At 44.4% G+C, this 18,208-nt stretch overlaps 1 protein-coding gene across 12 annotated transcripts in view; it reads right to left on the bottom strand.

Annotated features, from left to right (window-relative positions):
- The window catches only part of tet3 (tet methylcytosine dioxygenase 3), a 535,430-nt gene that overhangs the window by 57,398 nt on the left and 459,824 nt on the right, over positions 1–18,208 (bottom strand). For all 12 annotated transcript variants that reach the window (XM_041209398.1, XM_041209399.1, XM_041209408.1 and 9 more), the window contains one exon: positions 17,314–17,403. In XM_041209398.1, coding sequence (XP_041065332.1) covers positions 17,314–17,403 — 90 coding nt within the window. The remainder of the gene's footprint in view (positions 1–17,313; positions 17,404–18,208) is intronic.

The raw sequence follows: 18,208 nt of genomic DNA, 5'->3' as shown, positions 1-18,208 counted from the left end.
ACAAAGGTGCCATTACTTCATCACCTTGAGTTGGCATGGTTGTCCCAGTTTTTGCTGAGCTCAGCAGATTGATACTGGGCATGTCAGAAACCCGTTTGGCTGAGGGCCACGCACTTAAGCTCTGAGTGTAGGCTCATGTCATTATAACACTGCTGAGAGATAGCAGGCAGATGGAGCTGGACGGTACATGAGCCTTCTCCATGTGGTAACACATCTCTCCTTAAACACCACACCTTCATCTGTGAAAAATGCAGATGAGGTAGGGGCACACCCCTGCCTCAATCATTCAGAGCCAAGAATGCACATGGCAGGACCCTATGAGGCATGGGAACAAAGTTAATTCCACAAGCACACTAAACATGAAGGTGCAGGTATTACTGATATGGAGCATTATGTTGAAACGGGACATTCACTGTGGTGAGAAGGTAGCACACTGCACAGAAGAGAGGCCCAGGATAGAAACAATTGCATAAGTGGGTGCAGGAACCAAGGTATCACACGCGATTGACAGTAAAACAGCTCACCATAAGGAGGCATAGACAAGAGGAGATATGAAATGATTGTGACTCTGTTTACATTTGTGAACATTATATACATGTGGTTAACGCCTGTACCAATGTTGTGCCAACTGTATCTTCACTTTTCTTACATTACGTTTTAGCACTCCCATGACATCCACAACGGGGGTGGAGGTAGCCTGTTGACTGCTATGCCTTTTTGTCTGTGATGACCTTGGTGGACATCCTCTGGAGGGCTGAGACCTGGTGGGCTTGGCCTGCTTTGGATGTCATGCTGTGAGGCAGGTCAACCCTCCTCATCCTGTGGAGCTAGATCTGATGGGGTCACAGGAAGAGAGGGGTTTGGGTCAGCCAGACACTCCTGGACCTGAGTGGATGGCCCCGGGGTGTCGAGCTGCTGGTCCCCCTCCCTATGAATGGCCAAGGGTCCTGGACTGACTCCTTGAGGAGAAGAGGTGGCTGGAGTGAGATCAAGATGCTCCACAGCCCTCTTGCGTTGACACTGATGGATGCCACCAATGGCTACTGGAATGGAGTGCAGCTCCTGCAGCACTGCAGGACTGATGTCCTGGACCAAGGTCTCCGCGGTGGCCCTTAAGCTGCCAGTGTTGACCTTGGTATGTTGACATGCCAGCACTATCACCTCAGTCTGATGGTGGAAGGATTCCTCCATTGTATGTTGCAATCTGGGGAGTGCAGCTGACATCCCTTCCTGATGTTCCCGTGCTTTGCAGCTCCAGCAACTGATTTAGGACTGAGTCTGGAGGCTCGTCATTGGACTCAGACTCAGCAGAATCATGGCCTCCAGCAGTCCTCTGAGCGCTGGCGACCTCATTTGTCCCTGCCTCTGCCTGTTGTGGAGCAGATAGTGCACTGTGCTCACCAGATTGTGACCCTGGGGCTACTCTAGAACTAGGTCCCACCAAGGTTTGTGTCTCTGAGCTGGTGGTGGATGTGGGTGAGCACTGTGACGGGTCTTCAAAGGTGTTGTCCTCAGGTTCCTCATCCAAGGTGTCATCAGGGCTGAAGTTGAGGGCCTGGCTCATGGATGCCTTCGGCAGTTTCCCAGAAGTGCCTACGAAAGGAAGGAGACACAATTAATGCACGGCAGGTGATTCTGAAACAGGATAAATCATTCACAATATGATTGTCTGATGGATGTTCCAGTGCAGGATCCCCACTTGGGTGTACACCGCCAACCTACCATCAGCGCAGGCAAGTCTGTGTCCTCTGCTGCCAGCTCTGTGGCTCTGTTCTCGAAGTCCGTGAGAACCTTGATCTCAAGAACTCATGCCCGGTATGGGACATCTTACTGTGATCCAGCTTGTCCTGTGTTAAGACAGATGGAGAAAGTATGAGCAAGATGCATGTGAGGGCAGATGATATGGATGCCTGGCATGTGTGGGTGGCGGGTGGAGCCCTGGCAGGATTAGGATGCAAATTCCAAAGGAGATGAGGCCAGATGGAGATGTGAGGGTGTGTGAGGATGAGTAGTGATGTCCCTTGAGGTGGCAGTGAGTGAGATCCTTATGAATGTGCTGGCCGATTATGATGAGCTTAAGAGTGTGTGAGTTGAGAGTGATGAGATTACACTGCTGGAACGAATGAGATCATTCATCATCTTCCTGCACTGAGTGGCTGACCTTTTCTGCAGGGCATTTGCACTGACCACTGCTGTGACCACCTCCTAAGCTGGATTGTTCACCTTGGTGGAAGGCTTGCGTCCAAAGCAGGGTTAGAGGACATCTCGGCAGGACTCGACTGCGTTGAACAAATGCTTCTGTGAGGCGTCACGTAATTTGGATGCAGTATGCTTTCTGCCTTTGGGAGACAGGTCTTCACTGTAGCTGCCACAGAGAGTGCGAACGCTGTGCAGGGGCGCCGTTTAAATATGGTGCCCAGAGTTAGGGAGCACTAAAGTTGCAGCGGGGCAGGCGAATCAGATGCCACCTGCCAGCAGAGCGGCATGTTCCCATGGATAAATAATTAATCAGCTGTGATATGGATGATTCACCGCAAAAAGCCGCCACTGCAGCCAGCAGATGGAACAACGTTTTTCCCGCCCGCTTTTTCCCACACGTTTCAGGGAAAATCCCAGCCTTTGTCTCCACAAGGACACCAACCAACATTGCCAAGTCGTTTTTTTTCCCTTCATGTTTGTCCTCTGTCTCTACCTGCCAGAAGCCCAGTTTAGCATCCATGTCCTTCAGGACTTGGTGAGCCATGGTGCTACCGAGGCACTCTTGGTAATGAATATTGATGTTCTCACCCACAGCATATTCTTGTACCCCCAGTACTTCTTCCAAGTGGTGATCGACACCATTATTTTCCTGACATCCAGTGTTGCAAAGACAGTGGGAGGGAGTAGGATTATAATTTAAGGGGTTTCAAAAATGCAGTCAATTGCCCATTTAGGATATTCATGAAATGCAGTGAAAGAGCTTTAAGTTTATGTGAGAACTCAGCATGGGCAAATAGTAAATCTGGAAAAAATCGACAGGAACACTTTGTTTTTGCGCTGCCCACCTGGTTTGTGGTACGATGAAAGTCTTACACTTTTAAGGAAAAGAAAATTGTCACCTTATTACAAGCATAGGTACATTAGGATTCTACTGGGGATGACAAGCTACAGGTATGAAGAGAAACTTGAAAAGTTAAGACTTTTTTCACCTGAGCTGATAAAAACCAACAGCTGCTCTGATGATGAAGAATTATGATAGCATAGATAGTGACACCTTTTTCCCCTTTCATTGGTAGGATGACAACAAGAAGGCACAAATTTTAAATGGTAACATCATGAATTAAAGGGCAGTTTGAAAAAAATTCCTTACACATTGGCTGATGTGGAATTTTGCACCACCAAACATTATTGAAGCAGAATCCATAAATTATTTTTCAGGCACAGTTGCTTGTGAAGAGGAATTTTAAAGGGAATGGGGACTATACACAGCATGTGACTTGATGCGTGAACTGCCTGTTTCACAGGATTTTATAGTTGTATATTTACTCCATGTGCAGTAAATGGTGTACAAAATCAGCTGATGCCATAAATGGTACCTTGCTGTCCTCTAAATTCCAGCCAGGACACCTTGCACCCAACTCATGGAGCTGCAATGCCCATTTTGCTTGCTATCAAATAGTAGTTGGGTGTACAGCTGCATCATTTATCCATAGATTTGGCTTTGTGCCGTTATATTAAGTTATCTTTCATTTAGTTGTTGCCTCAAACCCTAAACTTCTCCCCCAGCCTTGACAACCGCTGACACAGTTAAATACTCTCTTCAGTGCATAAATTCTGTCAAGTCATCTCTGCTACAGTTTAAACTTCTGGTACATTGCTTATTGTTATTCTGAGGCCCACGAAGCATTTTGTAATGGTTGTTGTGGTTTGCTGTAAGATTGAGACACTGCAATTAAGCACTGATCTTCTGTTGCCACATCCTTGAGTTCAAGATCCAAAGCTTTACTTTACATGATTTCTAAATTGATATTAGATATTTAGATTGTTTATAGCTTTGAAAGTTGGGGGGCAGGGGCATTCAGCCCAATTGAATGCTACTGCCTATTCCGATTCTTTAAAAAGGAGCGAACCAATTAGTCTAACTTTCCGTAATCCTGCATATTTTTCCTTTTCAGGTGTGTACTTATATTTTTTAAGTTAATATTGAACCTGCTTTCTCCATCCTTTCTGGTAGTGCATTTAAGATAATCATAACTCATGACCTAAAAAAAGGTTTTCTCCTTTCCACCCTGCTCCTTTTGCCATTTATCTTTGGTCCTTTGGTTTATCTTATGGTTATCGACCCTCCTGCCAGTGGAAATAGGTTCTTGCCCATGCCCAATCTGCTCCAACAAAACCTGTGATAGTTTTCAACATCCATTAAGCCCGCTTAACCTCCTCTGCTCGAGGAAGAACCATTCCAGCTTCTCCGATATGACCACATAACTGAAAACCCTTACCCCAGTATCATTCTAGTAAATCTCCTCTGTACTCTTTCCAAAGTCTTTCAAATGTGTGGTGCCCAGAATTGGACACAACTTCAGCTGAAGCCTAGTCAATGATTTATATGGTTCGGCACAATTTCCTTTTGTACTGTATTTCTACTTATAAAGCCAGAGATCCTGTATGCTTTTTGAAAACAGTTTAATCAACTTGCTCTGCCAACTTCAAAGATTTGCGCAGGTAAACCCACAGAAACAGCCTCTCTGTTTCTGCACCCACTTTAAAATTGTACTTGGTTTATATTTCCTCCCAAAATGAACCACTTCACAATTCCATACATTAAATATAATCTGCTACGTGTCTGCCTATTTCATTCATCTAAGCCTGCCACTATCCTCCTCATTATTTACTGCATTTCGAAGTTTTGTGTCATCTGCAACCTTTGAAATTATGTCTCCTATGCAAAATCTAGGTCATTACTATATATCTAAAAGAGCTGCAGTCCTAATTAGAGGGAATTATACCACCATATAATTCCCTCTAATCTGATAAGTGGCTGTTCACCATTGCTCTTTGCTTTCTCTCACTTAGCCAATTTTGTATCCATGCCTTTTCACAGGATCACAGGATCACAGAATTGTTACAGCGCAGAAGGAGGCCATTTGGCCCATCTTGTCTGCACCAGCTCTCAGATTGAGCAACTCACCTAGTTCTATTTCCCCACCTTCTCACCGTAATTCTGTACATTCTTTCTTTTCAGGTCACAGTCTAATTCCCTTTTGAATGCTTCAGTTGAACCTGCCTCTTCCACATTCTCAGGTGGTGCATTCCAGACCCAACCACCCGCTGTGTGAAGAAGCTTTTCCTCATATTACTTTTGCTCCTTTTACTAATTACTTTAAATCTGTGTCCTCTCATTCTCCATCCTTTCATGAGCGGGAGCTCGTGGGAGCAGTTTCTCCCCATCTGCTCTGTCCAAAATCCTCACTATTTTGAATACGTTTGTCAGATCTCCTCTCAGCCTTCCTTTCCCCAATGAAAACTGTCCTAACTTCTCCAACCTATCTTCATAACTGAAGTTCCTCATCCCTGGGATCATTGTCACGAATCTTTTCCGCACACTCTCAAATGCCTTCACATCTTTCCTAAAGTCCGGCGCCCAGAACTGGACGCAGTACTGCAGCTGAGGCCAAGCTAGTGATTTATAAAAGTTCAACTAACCTCCTTGCTCTTGAACTCTATGTCCTTTTTAATACAGCCCACAATATTCTATGCTTTATTAACTGCTCTCTCAACCTATCCTGCCACATTCAATGACTTATACACATAAACACCCAGGTCCCCCAGCTCTTGCACCCCCTTTAGAGCTGTACCTTTTATTTTATATTCTCTCTCCATATTTTCTACCAAAATGAATCACTTTACATTTCTCTGCATTGAATTTCATCTGCCACCTTTTTGCCCATGTCACCAACTTGGCTATGTCCTTTTGAAATTCTACACTCTTCCTCACTGTTGCAATGCTTTCAAGTTTTATATTGTTCGCAAACTTTGCGATTGTACCCTGTAAGCCAAGGTCTAGGTCATTAATATATATCAAGAAATGTGACCTCTGGGGAATTCCACTACAAATCTTCCTCCAGCCCAAAAAGCACCCGTTATCCACTGCACTTTGCTTCCTGTCACTCAACCAATTCATAGCCATGTTGCTACTGTCCCTTTTATTCCATAAGCTATAATTTTGCTCACAAGTCTGTTGTGTGGCAGTGTATTAAACACCTTTTGGAAGTCCATGTACACCACATCAACAGAATTGCCCTCAACCCTCTCTATTGCAAAAAAACTCTTGCAAATTAGTTCAACATGATTTTTCCTTAAGAAATCCATGCTGGCTTTCCTGAATTAACACACATTTGTTGATGTGACTATTAATTTTGTCCCTAATTATTATTTCTAGAAGTTTTCCCACCATCGAAGTTAAACTGACTGGTTTATAGTTGCTTGGCTTATCCTTAGCCCCCCTTTTTGAACAAGGGCATTTGAATTCTCCAGTCGTCCGGGACTACCCTTGAGTGTAAGGAAGACCAAAAAGTTATGGCCAGTGCCTCTGCAATTTCCATTGGAGTGCTGCTTTGGGCTGCATTAGAGTGCTTCAGTTGGAGTTTGGTGAGAGAGGGAGTTCAGTGAAGTGGGAAAGAGGGATCCTTTCATTTTCTACTTTTCGTCTGTAACAGCCGCAGCCTTGATAAGTAGGACCTGGTGAGTATTTCTTCTGTCCTTAATATCCAAAAACTAGAGGAAGTAAAAGTGAAGGGAGTAATTTAAGAGAAAGTCATGGCAGGGCAGCTCAACCAAGTGGAATACTCCTCCTGTAAGATGTGGGAAGGCAGGGACACTTCCAGTGTCCAGGGCGACCTTGTGTGTAGAAAGTGTCTCAGCTGCAGCTACTCGAAATTTGTGTTTTGGAGCTGGAGCTACAGCTGGAGTCACTGTGGAGCATCCGCAAGAATGAGATCTTCATGGATAGCACGTATAGTAAAGTGGTCACAGGTAAAGAGAGCACAGGCAGAAAGGGAATGGATGAACATCAGACAGAGTAAAAGCACGGCTAGTGCCAGAGTTCCCTGGGTCCATCTCCCTTTAAAAAATTTTCCATTTTAGATACTGCTAGGGGAGGTGGTTTCTCAGGGGAATGCAGCAAGAACCAAGTTGGTGGCACCATGAGTGGCTCAGCTGCCAACGGCGGGGAGGAGAAAAAAAAGAGTGGGAGAGCAATAATGATAGGGGTTTCTATCATATGGGGAACAAATAGACATTTCTGTGGCCGCATATGTGACACCAGGATGGTATGTTGCCTCCCTGGTGCCAAGGCCAAAGATGTTACTGAGTGGCTGCAGGACATTCTGAAGGGGGAGGGTGAAAAGCCAGAGGTCATGGTCCATATAGGTACCAACAGCGTAGGTTAAAAAGCAGGATGAGGCCCTGAAAGCAGAATATAGGGAGCTAGGAAATAAATTACAAAGCATGACCTCAAAGGGAGTAATCTCCGGATTACTCCCAGTGCCACATGCGAGCGAGATCAGGAATAGGAGAATAGACCAGATGAATGCGTGACTGGAAAGATGGTGTAAGAGGGAGGGACCTAGATTCCTGAGGCATTGGGACCAATTATGGGGAAGATGGGACCTGCTGAAGCTGGATGGGTTACACCCCAGCAGGACCGGAACAGATATCCTCGCAGGGGTATTTGCTAACACTGTGGGCGAGGATTTAAACTAGACTGGCAGGGGGATGTGAACCTGAGTGGGGAGACACAAGAGAAGGAAACAAAGATAGGAATGAAAGACAGAAAAGAGAAAGCAAAATGGAAGGCAGAGGAAACAAGGGCAAGCAGCAAATAGGGCCATGGTACAAAAAATGTGTAAAAATGTTAAAAATTCTAAAGGCACTGTATCTGAATTCACGGAGCATTCACAATAAGATAAATGAATTAACAGTGCAAATAGATGTAAATGGGTACGATGTGATTGCTATTACGGAGACATGGCTGCAAGGTGACCAAGGCTGGGAACTAAATACCCAAGGGTATTCGATATTTAGGATGGACAAACAAAAAGCAAAAGGAGGTGGTGTGGCGTTGTTAGTTAAGGCGGAATCAGTGTGATAGTGAGAGAGGATATTGACTCAGAACATCTAGATGTAGAATCATTCTGGGTGGAGCTAAGAAGCAACAAGAGGCAGAGAACATTAGTGGGAGTTGTCTATAGGCCTTCAAACAGTAATGATAAGGTAGGCAACAGCGTTAACCAGGAAATTAGAGATGCATGGAACGAGGGTGCTACAGTAATCATGGGTGACTTTAATCTACAAAGTGGCTGCGCAAACCAAATTAGCAATAACACAATGACGGATGAATTCCTGCAGTGTGTCAAGGAACCAACTAGGGAACAGGCTATCTTGGATTCGTATTGTACAGTGAGAGGTGGTTAATTAATAATCTTGTTGTGTGGGGTCCTTTAGGGAGCAGTGACCATAACATGCCAGAATTCTTCACTCGGATGGAAAGTGAAGTAGTCCAGTCTGAAACTTGGGTCCTGAATGTAAACAAAGGAAACTACGAAGATATGAGGCGTGAGTTGGCTAAGATAGATCGGGGAACTTCATTAACAGGCAAATAGGCAATGTCTAATATTTAAGGATGAATGTATGCATCATAACAGTTATATATTCCTTTCTGGTGCAAAAACACTACAGTAAAAGCAGCCCAGCCATGGCTAACAAAAGAATTTAAGGATAGTATTAGATTCAAAGAGGAGTCATATAAAATTGCTAAAAAATTAGTAAGCCTAAGGATTGGGAGCAGTTTAGAATTCAGCAAAGAGGATCAAGCGATTGATTAAGAGGGGAAAAACAGAATATGAGAGTAAGCTTGAAAAGAACATAAAAGCGGACTGTAAAAGCTTCTATAAGTATGTAAAAAGAAAAAGATTAGTAAAGACAAATGTAGGCCCCCAGTCCGAAACAGGAGAATTTATACTAGAGAACAAGGAAATGGCAGAGCAATTAAATAACTACTTTAGTTCTGTCTTCATGGAGGAAGACACAAATAACTTCCTAGAAAAGCTAGGGAACTAAGGGTCTATTGAGAAGGAGGAATTGAAGGAAATTAGTATTACTAAAACAATAGTGCTGGAGAAATTAATGGGACTGAAAGCTGATAAATCCTAAGGGAAAACAAAAACAGAAATAACTGGAAAAACTCAGCAGGTCTGGCAGCATCGGTGGAGAAGAGCACAGTTGACGTTTCGAGTCCTCATGACCCTTCAACAGAACTAAGTAAAAATAGGAAAGGGGTGAAATATAAGCTGGTTTAAGTCGGAGGGGGGGTGTTGGGACAAGAAGAGCTAGGTAAAGAGCCAGTGATAGGTGGAGATAACCAAAAGATGTCACAGACAAAAGGACAAAGAGGTGTTGAAGGTGGTGATATTATCTAAAGGAATGTGCTAATTAAGGCTAGAAAGCAGGACAAACATGGTACAGATAGCTCTAGTGGGGGTGGGGTGGGGTGAAGGAATACTAAAAAGGCTAAAAGGTAGAGATAAAATAATGGGTGGAAATACATTTAAAAATAATGGAAATAGGTGGGAAAAGAAAAATCTATATAAATTATTGGAAAAAACAAAAAGGAGGGGGAAGAAACAGAAAGGGGGTGGGGATGGAGGAAAGAGTTCATGGTCTAAAATTGTTGAACTCAATATTCAGTCCAGAAGGCTGTAAAGTGCCTAGTCAGAAGATGAGGTGCTGTTCTCCCAGTTTGCGTTGAGCTTCACTGGAACAATGCAGCAAGCCAAAGACGGACATATGGGCATTAGAGCAGGGTGGAGGTGTTGAAATGGTAAGCGACAGGGAGGTCTGGGTAATGCTTGCTGACAGACCGAAAGTGTTCTGCAAAGCGGTTACCCAGTCTGCGTTTGGTCTCTCCAATGTAGAGGAAACCGCATTGGGAGCAACGAATGCAGTAGACTAAGTTGAGGGAAGTGCAAGTGAAATGCTGCTTCACTTGAAAGGAGTGTTTGGGCCCTTGGTCGGTGAGGAGAGGGGAAGCGGAGGGGCAGGTGTTGCATCTTCTGTGGTTGCATGGGAAGGTGCCGTGGGAGTGCGTTGAGGAGTAGGGGGTGATGGAGGAGTGGACCAGGGTGTCACGGAGGGAACGATCCCTACGGAATGCCGCCGGGGGGGTGAAGGGAAGATGTGTTTGGTGGTGGCATCATGCTGGAGTTGGCGGAAATGGTGGAGGATGATCCTTTGAAAACGGAGGCTGGTGGGGTGATAAGAGAGGACAAGGGGGACCCTATCATGTTTCTGCGAGGGAGGAGAAGGTATGAGGGTGGATGCGCGGCAGATGGGCCGGACACAGTTGAGGGCCCTGTCAACCACCGTGGGTGGAAAACCTTGGTTAAACAAGAAGGAGGACATATCATAGGAACTGTTTTTGAAAGTGGCATCATCAGAACAGATGTAACGGAGGCGAAGGAACTGAGAGAATGGGATGGTGTCCTTACAAAAAGCGGGCTGTGAGGAGCTGTAGTTGAGGTAGCTGTGGGAGTTGGTAGGCTTGTAATGGATATTGGTGGACAGTCTTATCACCAGAAATTGAGACAGAGAGGTTAAGGAAGGGAAGGGAAGTGTCAGTGATGGACCATGTGAAAATGATGGAAGGGTGGAAATTGGAAGCAAAATTAATAAATTTTTCCAGGTCCCGACGAGAGCATGAAGCAGCACCGAAGTAATCATCGATGTACCGGAGGAAGAGTTGTAGGAGGGGGCCGGAGTAGGATTGGAACAAGGAATGTTCCACATACCCCATAAAGAGACAGGCATAGCTGGGGCCCATGCGGGTACCCATAGCCACACCTTTTATTTGGAGGAAGTGAGAGGAGTTGAAGGAGAAATTGTTCAGTGTGAGAACAAGTCGAAGGAGAGTAGTGGTGGATGGGAATTGTTCGGGCCTCTGTTCGAGGAAGAAGCGGAGAGCCACCAGACCATCCTGGTGGGGGATGGAGGTGTAGGGGGATTGGACGTCCATGGTGAAGAGGAGGTAGTCGGGGCTAGGGAACTGGAAATTGTTGATGTGACGTAGGGTGTCAGAGGAATCACAGATGTAGGTGGGAAGGGACTGGACAAGGGGAGAGAGAAAGGTGTCAGGATAGCAAGAAATGAGTTCCTTGGGGCAGAAACAGGCTGACATGATCGGTCTGCCGGGACAGTCCTGTTTGTGGATTTTGGGTAGGAGGTAGGAGCGGGACTATCAGGTTGGAAGCTGTGGAAGGAAGATCTCCAGAGGAGATGAGGTCGTGACAGTCCTGGAAACAATGGTTTGATGTTCAGTGGTGGGGTCATGGTCCAGGGAGAGGTAGGAGAAAGTGTCTGCGAGTTGATGTTCAGCCTCTGCGAGGTAGAGGGCAGTGTGCCAGACAACAACAGCACCACCCTTGTCAGCGGGTTTGATGACAATGTTAGGGTTGGACCTGAGAGAACGGAGTGCAGTAAGTTCAGAGAGAGACAGGTTAGAATGGGTGAGAGGAGCAGAGAAATTGAGACGACTAATGTCACGCCGACAGTTCTCAATGAAAAGATCAAGAGAAGGTAAGAATCCAGAGGGAGGGGTCCAGGTGGAAGGAGAATATTGGAGATGGGTAAAAGGATCCGTTGAACGGGGAGAGGACTCCTGCCCAAAGAAGTGAGCACAGAGATGAAGGTGGCAGAAGAAGAGTTCAGCATCGTGCTGAGCCTGAAATTCATTGAGATGAGGGTGTAAGGGTATGAAACTAAGTCCTTTGCTGAGCACTGAACGTTCAGCGTCGGAGAGGGGAAGGTCAGGGGGTATGGTGACTACACAGCCAGGGCTGGGATTGGAAGACCGGAAGGGGACAGGGGGACAGGCAGGGGTGGAGGGTCCTGGATGGGTATTGGTGTCGATGAGTTGTTGGAGCTTGCGTTCTTAGCACTTGAGAGAAAGAGGAAAAGTTTCTTGTTGAGGTGTCGGATGAGACGAAGAATAAAATGAAACTGGGGGCATGTGCAGCTTTGAAAAAGGGTGCGGCGGTGCTGCTGGAGGGAGAGGTCGAGTGTGTTCATATGGCGTGCATGGCACTGAGTGTGGATCTCAGAATGCGACGGGAACAGCAGTCCGAGGAGCGTTGTATGACCCAGAGATACCTGTAATCCTGGGTGGTGGGTTCAAAACATGGGGGATGGAATTTCAGTTGAAATCCACGTGGGGTAAGTTGGAGATGGAGACAGTCACTGAGAAAGGAAATATGGCCGAGAAAGCGGGTTTTACTAAACACCTTGTCAAACACCAGGACAGAAATGGAAAGCAATGAAGGTGAACAAGACAAAAGAGAGATCCGAAAATCCTGACGGAGAGCAGAGCAAAACTTCTTCAAGGTAGGCATTTCTTGAAGAGAAGTGGCACTGAATTAAACACAGAGATAAAAGCAAAGAACTGTGGATGCTGGAAATCCAAAATAAAAACAAAAACAGAAGTAAAGAGTTGACGTTTCGAGTCCTCATGACCCTTTGACAGAACTTGAGTGAATCCAAGAAAGGGGTGAAATATAAGCTGGTTTAAGGTGTGTGTGTGTGTGTGTGTGTGTGTGTGTGTGTGTGGGGGGGGGGGGGGGGGGGGGGGGGGGGGCGGGGGAGAGAAGTGGAGGGGGTTGGTGTGGTTGTAGGGACAAACAAGCAGTGATAGAAGCAGATCATCAAAAGATGTCACAGACAACAGAACGAAAGAACACATAGGTGTTAAAGTTGGTGATATTATCTAAACGAATGTGCTAATTAAGAATGGATGGTAGGGCACTCAAGGTATAGCTCTAGTGGGGGTGGGGGGAGCATAAAAGATTTTAAAATATTTAAAAATAACTGCTTGTTTGTCCCTACAACCACACCAACCCCCTCCACTTCTCTCCCCCCACCCAAACCACACCCCCCCACACACACACACACCTTAAACCAGCTTATATTTCACCCCTTTCTTGGATTCACTCAAGTTCTGTTGAAGGGTCATGAGGACTCGAAACGTCAACTCTTTTCTTCTCCGCCGATGCTGCCAGACCTGCTGAGTTTTTCCAGGTAATTCTGTTTTTGTTTTGGATTTCCAGCATCCGCAGTTTTTTTGTTTTTGTTTTTACAAGAACAGAAGTACCTGGAAAAACTCAGCAGGTCTGGCAGCATCGGTGGAGAAGAGCACAGTTGACGTTTCAAGTCCTCATGACCCTTCAACAGAACTAAATAAAAATAGGAAAGGGGTGAAATATAAGCTGGTTTGGTTGGGGGGGGGGGGGGGGTTGTTGGGACAAGAAGAGCCAGGTCAAGAGCCAGTGATAGGTGGAGATAACCAAAAGATGTTACAGACAAAAGGACAAAGAGGTGTTGAAGGTGGTGATATTATCTAAAGGAATGTGCTAATTAAGGCTAGAAAGCAGGACAAACAAGGTAGAGATAGCTCTAGTGGGGGTGGGTTGGGGTGAAGGAATACTAAAAAGGCTAAAAGGTAGAGATAAAATAATGGGTGGAAATACATTTAAAAATAATGGAAATGGATGGGAAAAAATCTATATAAATTATTGGGAAAAACAAAAAGGAGGGGGAAGAAACGGAAAGGGGGTGAAATCTTAAGGGCTTGATAATCTACATCCCAGGGTAGTAAAGGAGGCGGCTATGGAAATGGTGGATGTGCTGGTTGTCATCTTCCAAAATTCTTAGATTCTAGAACAGTCCTGGCAGATTGGAGGATGGCAAATATAACCCTGCTATCTAAAAAAGGAGAGAGGGAGAAAACAGCGAATTATAAACCGGTTAGCCTAACATCATTAGTAGGGAAAATGCTAGAGTTTATTCTAAAGGATGTGATAACAAGACACTTAGAAAATATCAATGGGATTAGACAAAGTCAACATGATTTTTGAAAGGGAAATCATGTTTGACAAATTTACTGGAGCTTTTTGAGGACCTAACTAGCAGAATAGATAAGGGTGAACCAGTGGATGTGGTGTACTTGGCTTTTCACAAAGCTTTTGATAAAGTCCCACATAAGAGGTTAGTGTGCAAAATTAAAGCACATGGGATTGGGGGTAATATATTGGCATGGATTGAGAATTGGTTAGCAAAGAGAGTAGGAATAAACAGGTCTTTTTCAGAGTGGCAGGCAGTGACTAGTGGGGTACCGCAGAGATCAATGCTTGGGCCCCAGATATTCACAATATATATCAATGATTTGGACGAGGGAACTAAATGTAATATTTCCAAGTTTGCTGATGACACAAAACTTGGTGGGAATGTGAGCGGTGAGAAAGGTGTTAAGAGGCTTCAGGGCTATTCAGACAGGTTGAGTGAGTGGGCAGAGACATGGCAGATGCAGTATAATGTGGATAAGTGTGAAGTTATCCACTATAGTAGAAAAAACAGAATGGCAGAGTATTATTTAGATGGTGATAGATTGGGGAATGTTGATGTATAAAGGGATCAGGGTATCCCTGTACACCAATCACTGAAAGCAATCATGCAGGTGCAACAAGTAGTTAAGAAGGGAAATGGCATATTGGCCTTAATTGCAGGAGGACTTGAGTACAGGAGCAAGGATGTCTAGCTATACAGGACCTTGTGTTACTCACAATAAGAGATTGTGGTGGAAGAATTAATCCAGGCTGTTCTCTTGGTTAAAGCTGGTTTATTTCTAAGACAACTCCTCAATGTTACTAACTTCCTGGTAGCTTCAACCCAAAGTGTTCCAGCTGTACCTTTTTACTTTATTCAGTTGGGATAATTAATGCCCATCACCTGTTTAAATAGCAATTGGTTTTAACAAGATGATTGCCATATTAACACCTTGGTGAGACCACACCTGGAGTATTGTGTGCAGTTTTGGTTTCCTTACCTAAGAAAGGATACACTTGCCATAGAGGGAGTGCAAGCAAAGCTTCACCAGATGGATTCCTGGGAAGGCAGGATTGTTGTGTCGTATAAGCAGAAATTGGACCGACAAGCCTGTATTTACTGGAGTTTAAAAGAATGAGTGGGATCTCACTGAAACGTACAAAGTCCTGACAGGGATGGGCACACAGGATGCAGGGACTCTGGCTGGCGGTTCTAGAACAAGGGGTCATAGCCTCAGGATACGAGGTATGCCATTTATGACTAAGATGAGGAGAAACTTCTTCACTCAGAGTGGTGAACCTGTGGAATTCTCTACCGTAGAAGGCTATGGAGGCCAAGTCACTGAATATATTTAAGAAGGAATTAGATAGATTTCTGCACTCTAAAGGCATCAAGGGTATGGGGAGAGAACGGGAGTATGGTGTTGAGATAGAGGATCAGCCATGATCATATTGAATGGCAGAGCAGGCTCGAAGGGCCGAATGACCTACTCCTGCTCCTATTTTCTATGTTTCTATGGCCTGGATTTTATGGCCCCTCCCACCTGATATTACTGGAGTTTAGAAGAATGAGTGGGATCTCACTGAAACGTACAAAATCCTGACAGGGATGGGCACACAGGATGCAGGGACTCTGGCTGGCGGTTCTAGAACAAGGGGTCATATTACGGTGTGATATTACGGTCCCGCCGAACTGAATAGAGATTTAAGTGGCTCGCTGCATCCGCTGGTGGTGGGGAGACACACCGCAGTGGGGCCGTGAAGTCCTGGCCTATGTTTCACTCTCACTTCCATAAATATCCTTGGGTGCATCTCATCCGGTCCCGGTATCTTATCAACTTTTAAGTAGAGATAACCAACTCCTTTTCACTTATAAATCCTGCTAGTGTCTGAGTTTTAAAGTTTCAATGAAACAAGTAAAGGGTTTGAATGGCAATATATAATGATTTGTTTTGAAATTCATTTTCTGCCATATTTTACTTTTTTTTTCTCTTTAAGTTCTTGCATGCTGTGCACCATTGATCATAAAAGATAGGCACCATGCTTTCCATTTTCAGCCTGTACTGCCCTGTATGTAGTTGCAATGAGATCCACAAAATTAATCGGCTGACTTGCTTTCTGATTGCTCTCCCTTGCCTGGTGAAACGTCTTGTTATTATTTGTATTGCTTCTAGGTAGACCATGTGAGATTGGGAACTCACTGGGTGGATGATAACTCGTGACTCCACCATTCTATAAAGCAACACATTAATATCAGTGAATTTAATTTCTTCTCGAACACACTGGTTTATGATTTGCACAATGTCCAGCGCCATTCGTGACTCCACAGGTACTGAAGCAGTCCATGTTCCAATGCAGCAAGACCTGGACAATATCCAGGCTTGCACTGACAAGTGGCAAGTAACATTTGCATGACACAAGTGCCAGGCAATGACCATCTCCAAGAAGAGAAAATCTAACCATCGCCCTTTGACATTCAATGGCATTACCATCGCTGAATCCCCCACTATCAACATCCAGGGGGTTACCGTTGACCAGAAACTGAACTGGACTAGCCATATAAATACTGTGGCTAAAAGAGCAGAGTCTGGGAATCCTGCGTTGAGTAACTCACCTCCTGACTCGCTAAAGCCTGTCCACCATCTACAAGGCACAAGTCAGGAGTGTGATGGAATACTCTCCACTTGCCATGAGTGCAGCTCCAACAACATTCAATAAGCTTGACACCATCCAGGACAAAGCTGCTCGCTTAATTGGCACCCCATCCACAAACATTCACTCCCTCCACCACTGATGCACAGTGGCAGCAGTATGTACCATCTACAAGATGCACTGCAAGAACTTAGCAAGACTCCAAACCCATATTCCAAACCCATGACTACTACCATCTAGAAGGACAAGAGCAGCAGACACATGGGAACACCACCAATTGGAAGCTCCCCTCCACGCCACTCATCATCCTGACTTGGAAACATATTGCCATTCCTTCACTGTTGCTGGGTCAAAATCCTGGAACTCCCTCCCGATCAGCATTATGGGTGTACCGAGACCACATGGAGTGCAGCGATTCAAGAAGTTAGCTCATCACCAACTTCCCATGGGCAATTAGGGATGGGCAATAACTGCTGGCCTAGCCAGTGATGCCCACAGCCCATGAATGAATATAAAGATAAACAACTGCAATAAAATAGGGCACCAAAGTTTGTAAGCAAATATGTTAAACAATGTGTTGCCTGATGAAATTAAACCCATAGACTTGGTATGTAATGTTATATACTATTTTTGGAAATAACAGAAACATTAATTATTTGGCATATATTTTTTAGCAGTGCTGGATGACAATTCGGAATTGAATACATTTTCCAGCTTTATTAACTCTTTTAGATTTGTATCAGAGGATTTAATTTACCTGATTGTTGAAGGCTTGAGGTGCAAGCTGCTTGTATAGTGGAGCAACCTCTGTGGCAAGAGTTTGTAATCTCTCTTTAAGTAAATCTTCCTGAGGGGGAAAACAACAATTAAAATTAACACTTTGATGATAAAAGAGGACTCACTAGCAATATTAATGGATGAAGTTCACCAATAATATTATTACTTATCCCCTCACAGTTTTCACTCTGTGTAAAGATTGTACTTTGATAAACAAAATGAATTACAAAGTGTAGCTGAAGTTAAAGGCATTGTGATTTATAGTGAAATCATATTTGGATTGATTGGAATGTTTGAACTGCTGATAAGCAAGATTCAAATATAAGCCAGAGATGTTGGGATTTACAGTTTGCAATAAAGTTCACTTTTATTTCTCATTTAATAAAACCAATAATTAAAACTGATAAAAATGTTATTGAATTGTTTTACAATTCCAAGAGTGTACCGAATAATATTGGCATACCAATTGGTACTTCTTAGTTACTAATTGTTGATGTTTTCATCTATTGTGCTAGTCTATACCGCACTGGAAGAAGCAACTGCAGTCAGCCTCTAACAGTGTTTGTTAAATCTTGCACTGCTGCTTCCTATTGGATCCTTATAGTTTGATGACAAACCTTTAGAGAGCAGCACAGTTCAGCCCAAATTTGTAAGATTTGCCAGATAATTCAACAATGGAACCCAATTTCATGCTGTAGCTAGAATTCCTTAATCCTCATTCAGGAAGAGTCCATGCCGTTGTTGGCAGGCATCCTTTGGATTCTTAGCTACAAAGTAGAAGACTGTAGTGGACACTTCCAAAATGAATAACTCCTTGGCCATCCGATTGATCATTGTTTAGTAGAGCTACATGGATAAAGTAATGCAACATAAAT

The sequence above is a fragment of the Carcharodon carcharias genome, chromosome 17 (assembly GCF_017639515.1).
Source record: "Carcharodon carcharias isolate sCarCar2 chromosome 17, sCarCar2.pri, whole genome shotgun sequence".
Taxonomy (NCBI): domain Eukaryota; kingdom Metazoa; phylum Chordata; class Chondrichthyes; order Lamniformes; family Lamnidae; genus Carcharodon; species Carcharodon carcharias.
Note: the sequence above shows the minus strand (reverse complement) of the source record. Positions and strands in the feature narration are given on the sequence as shown.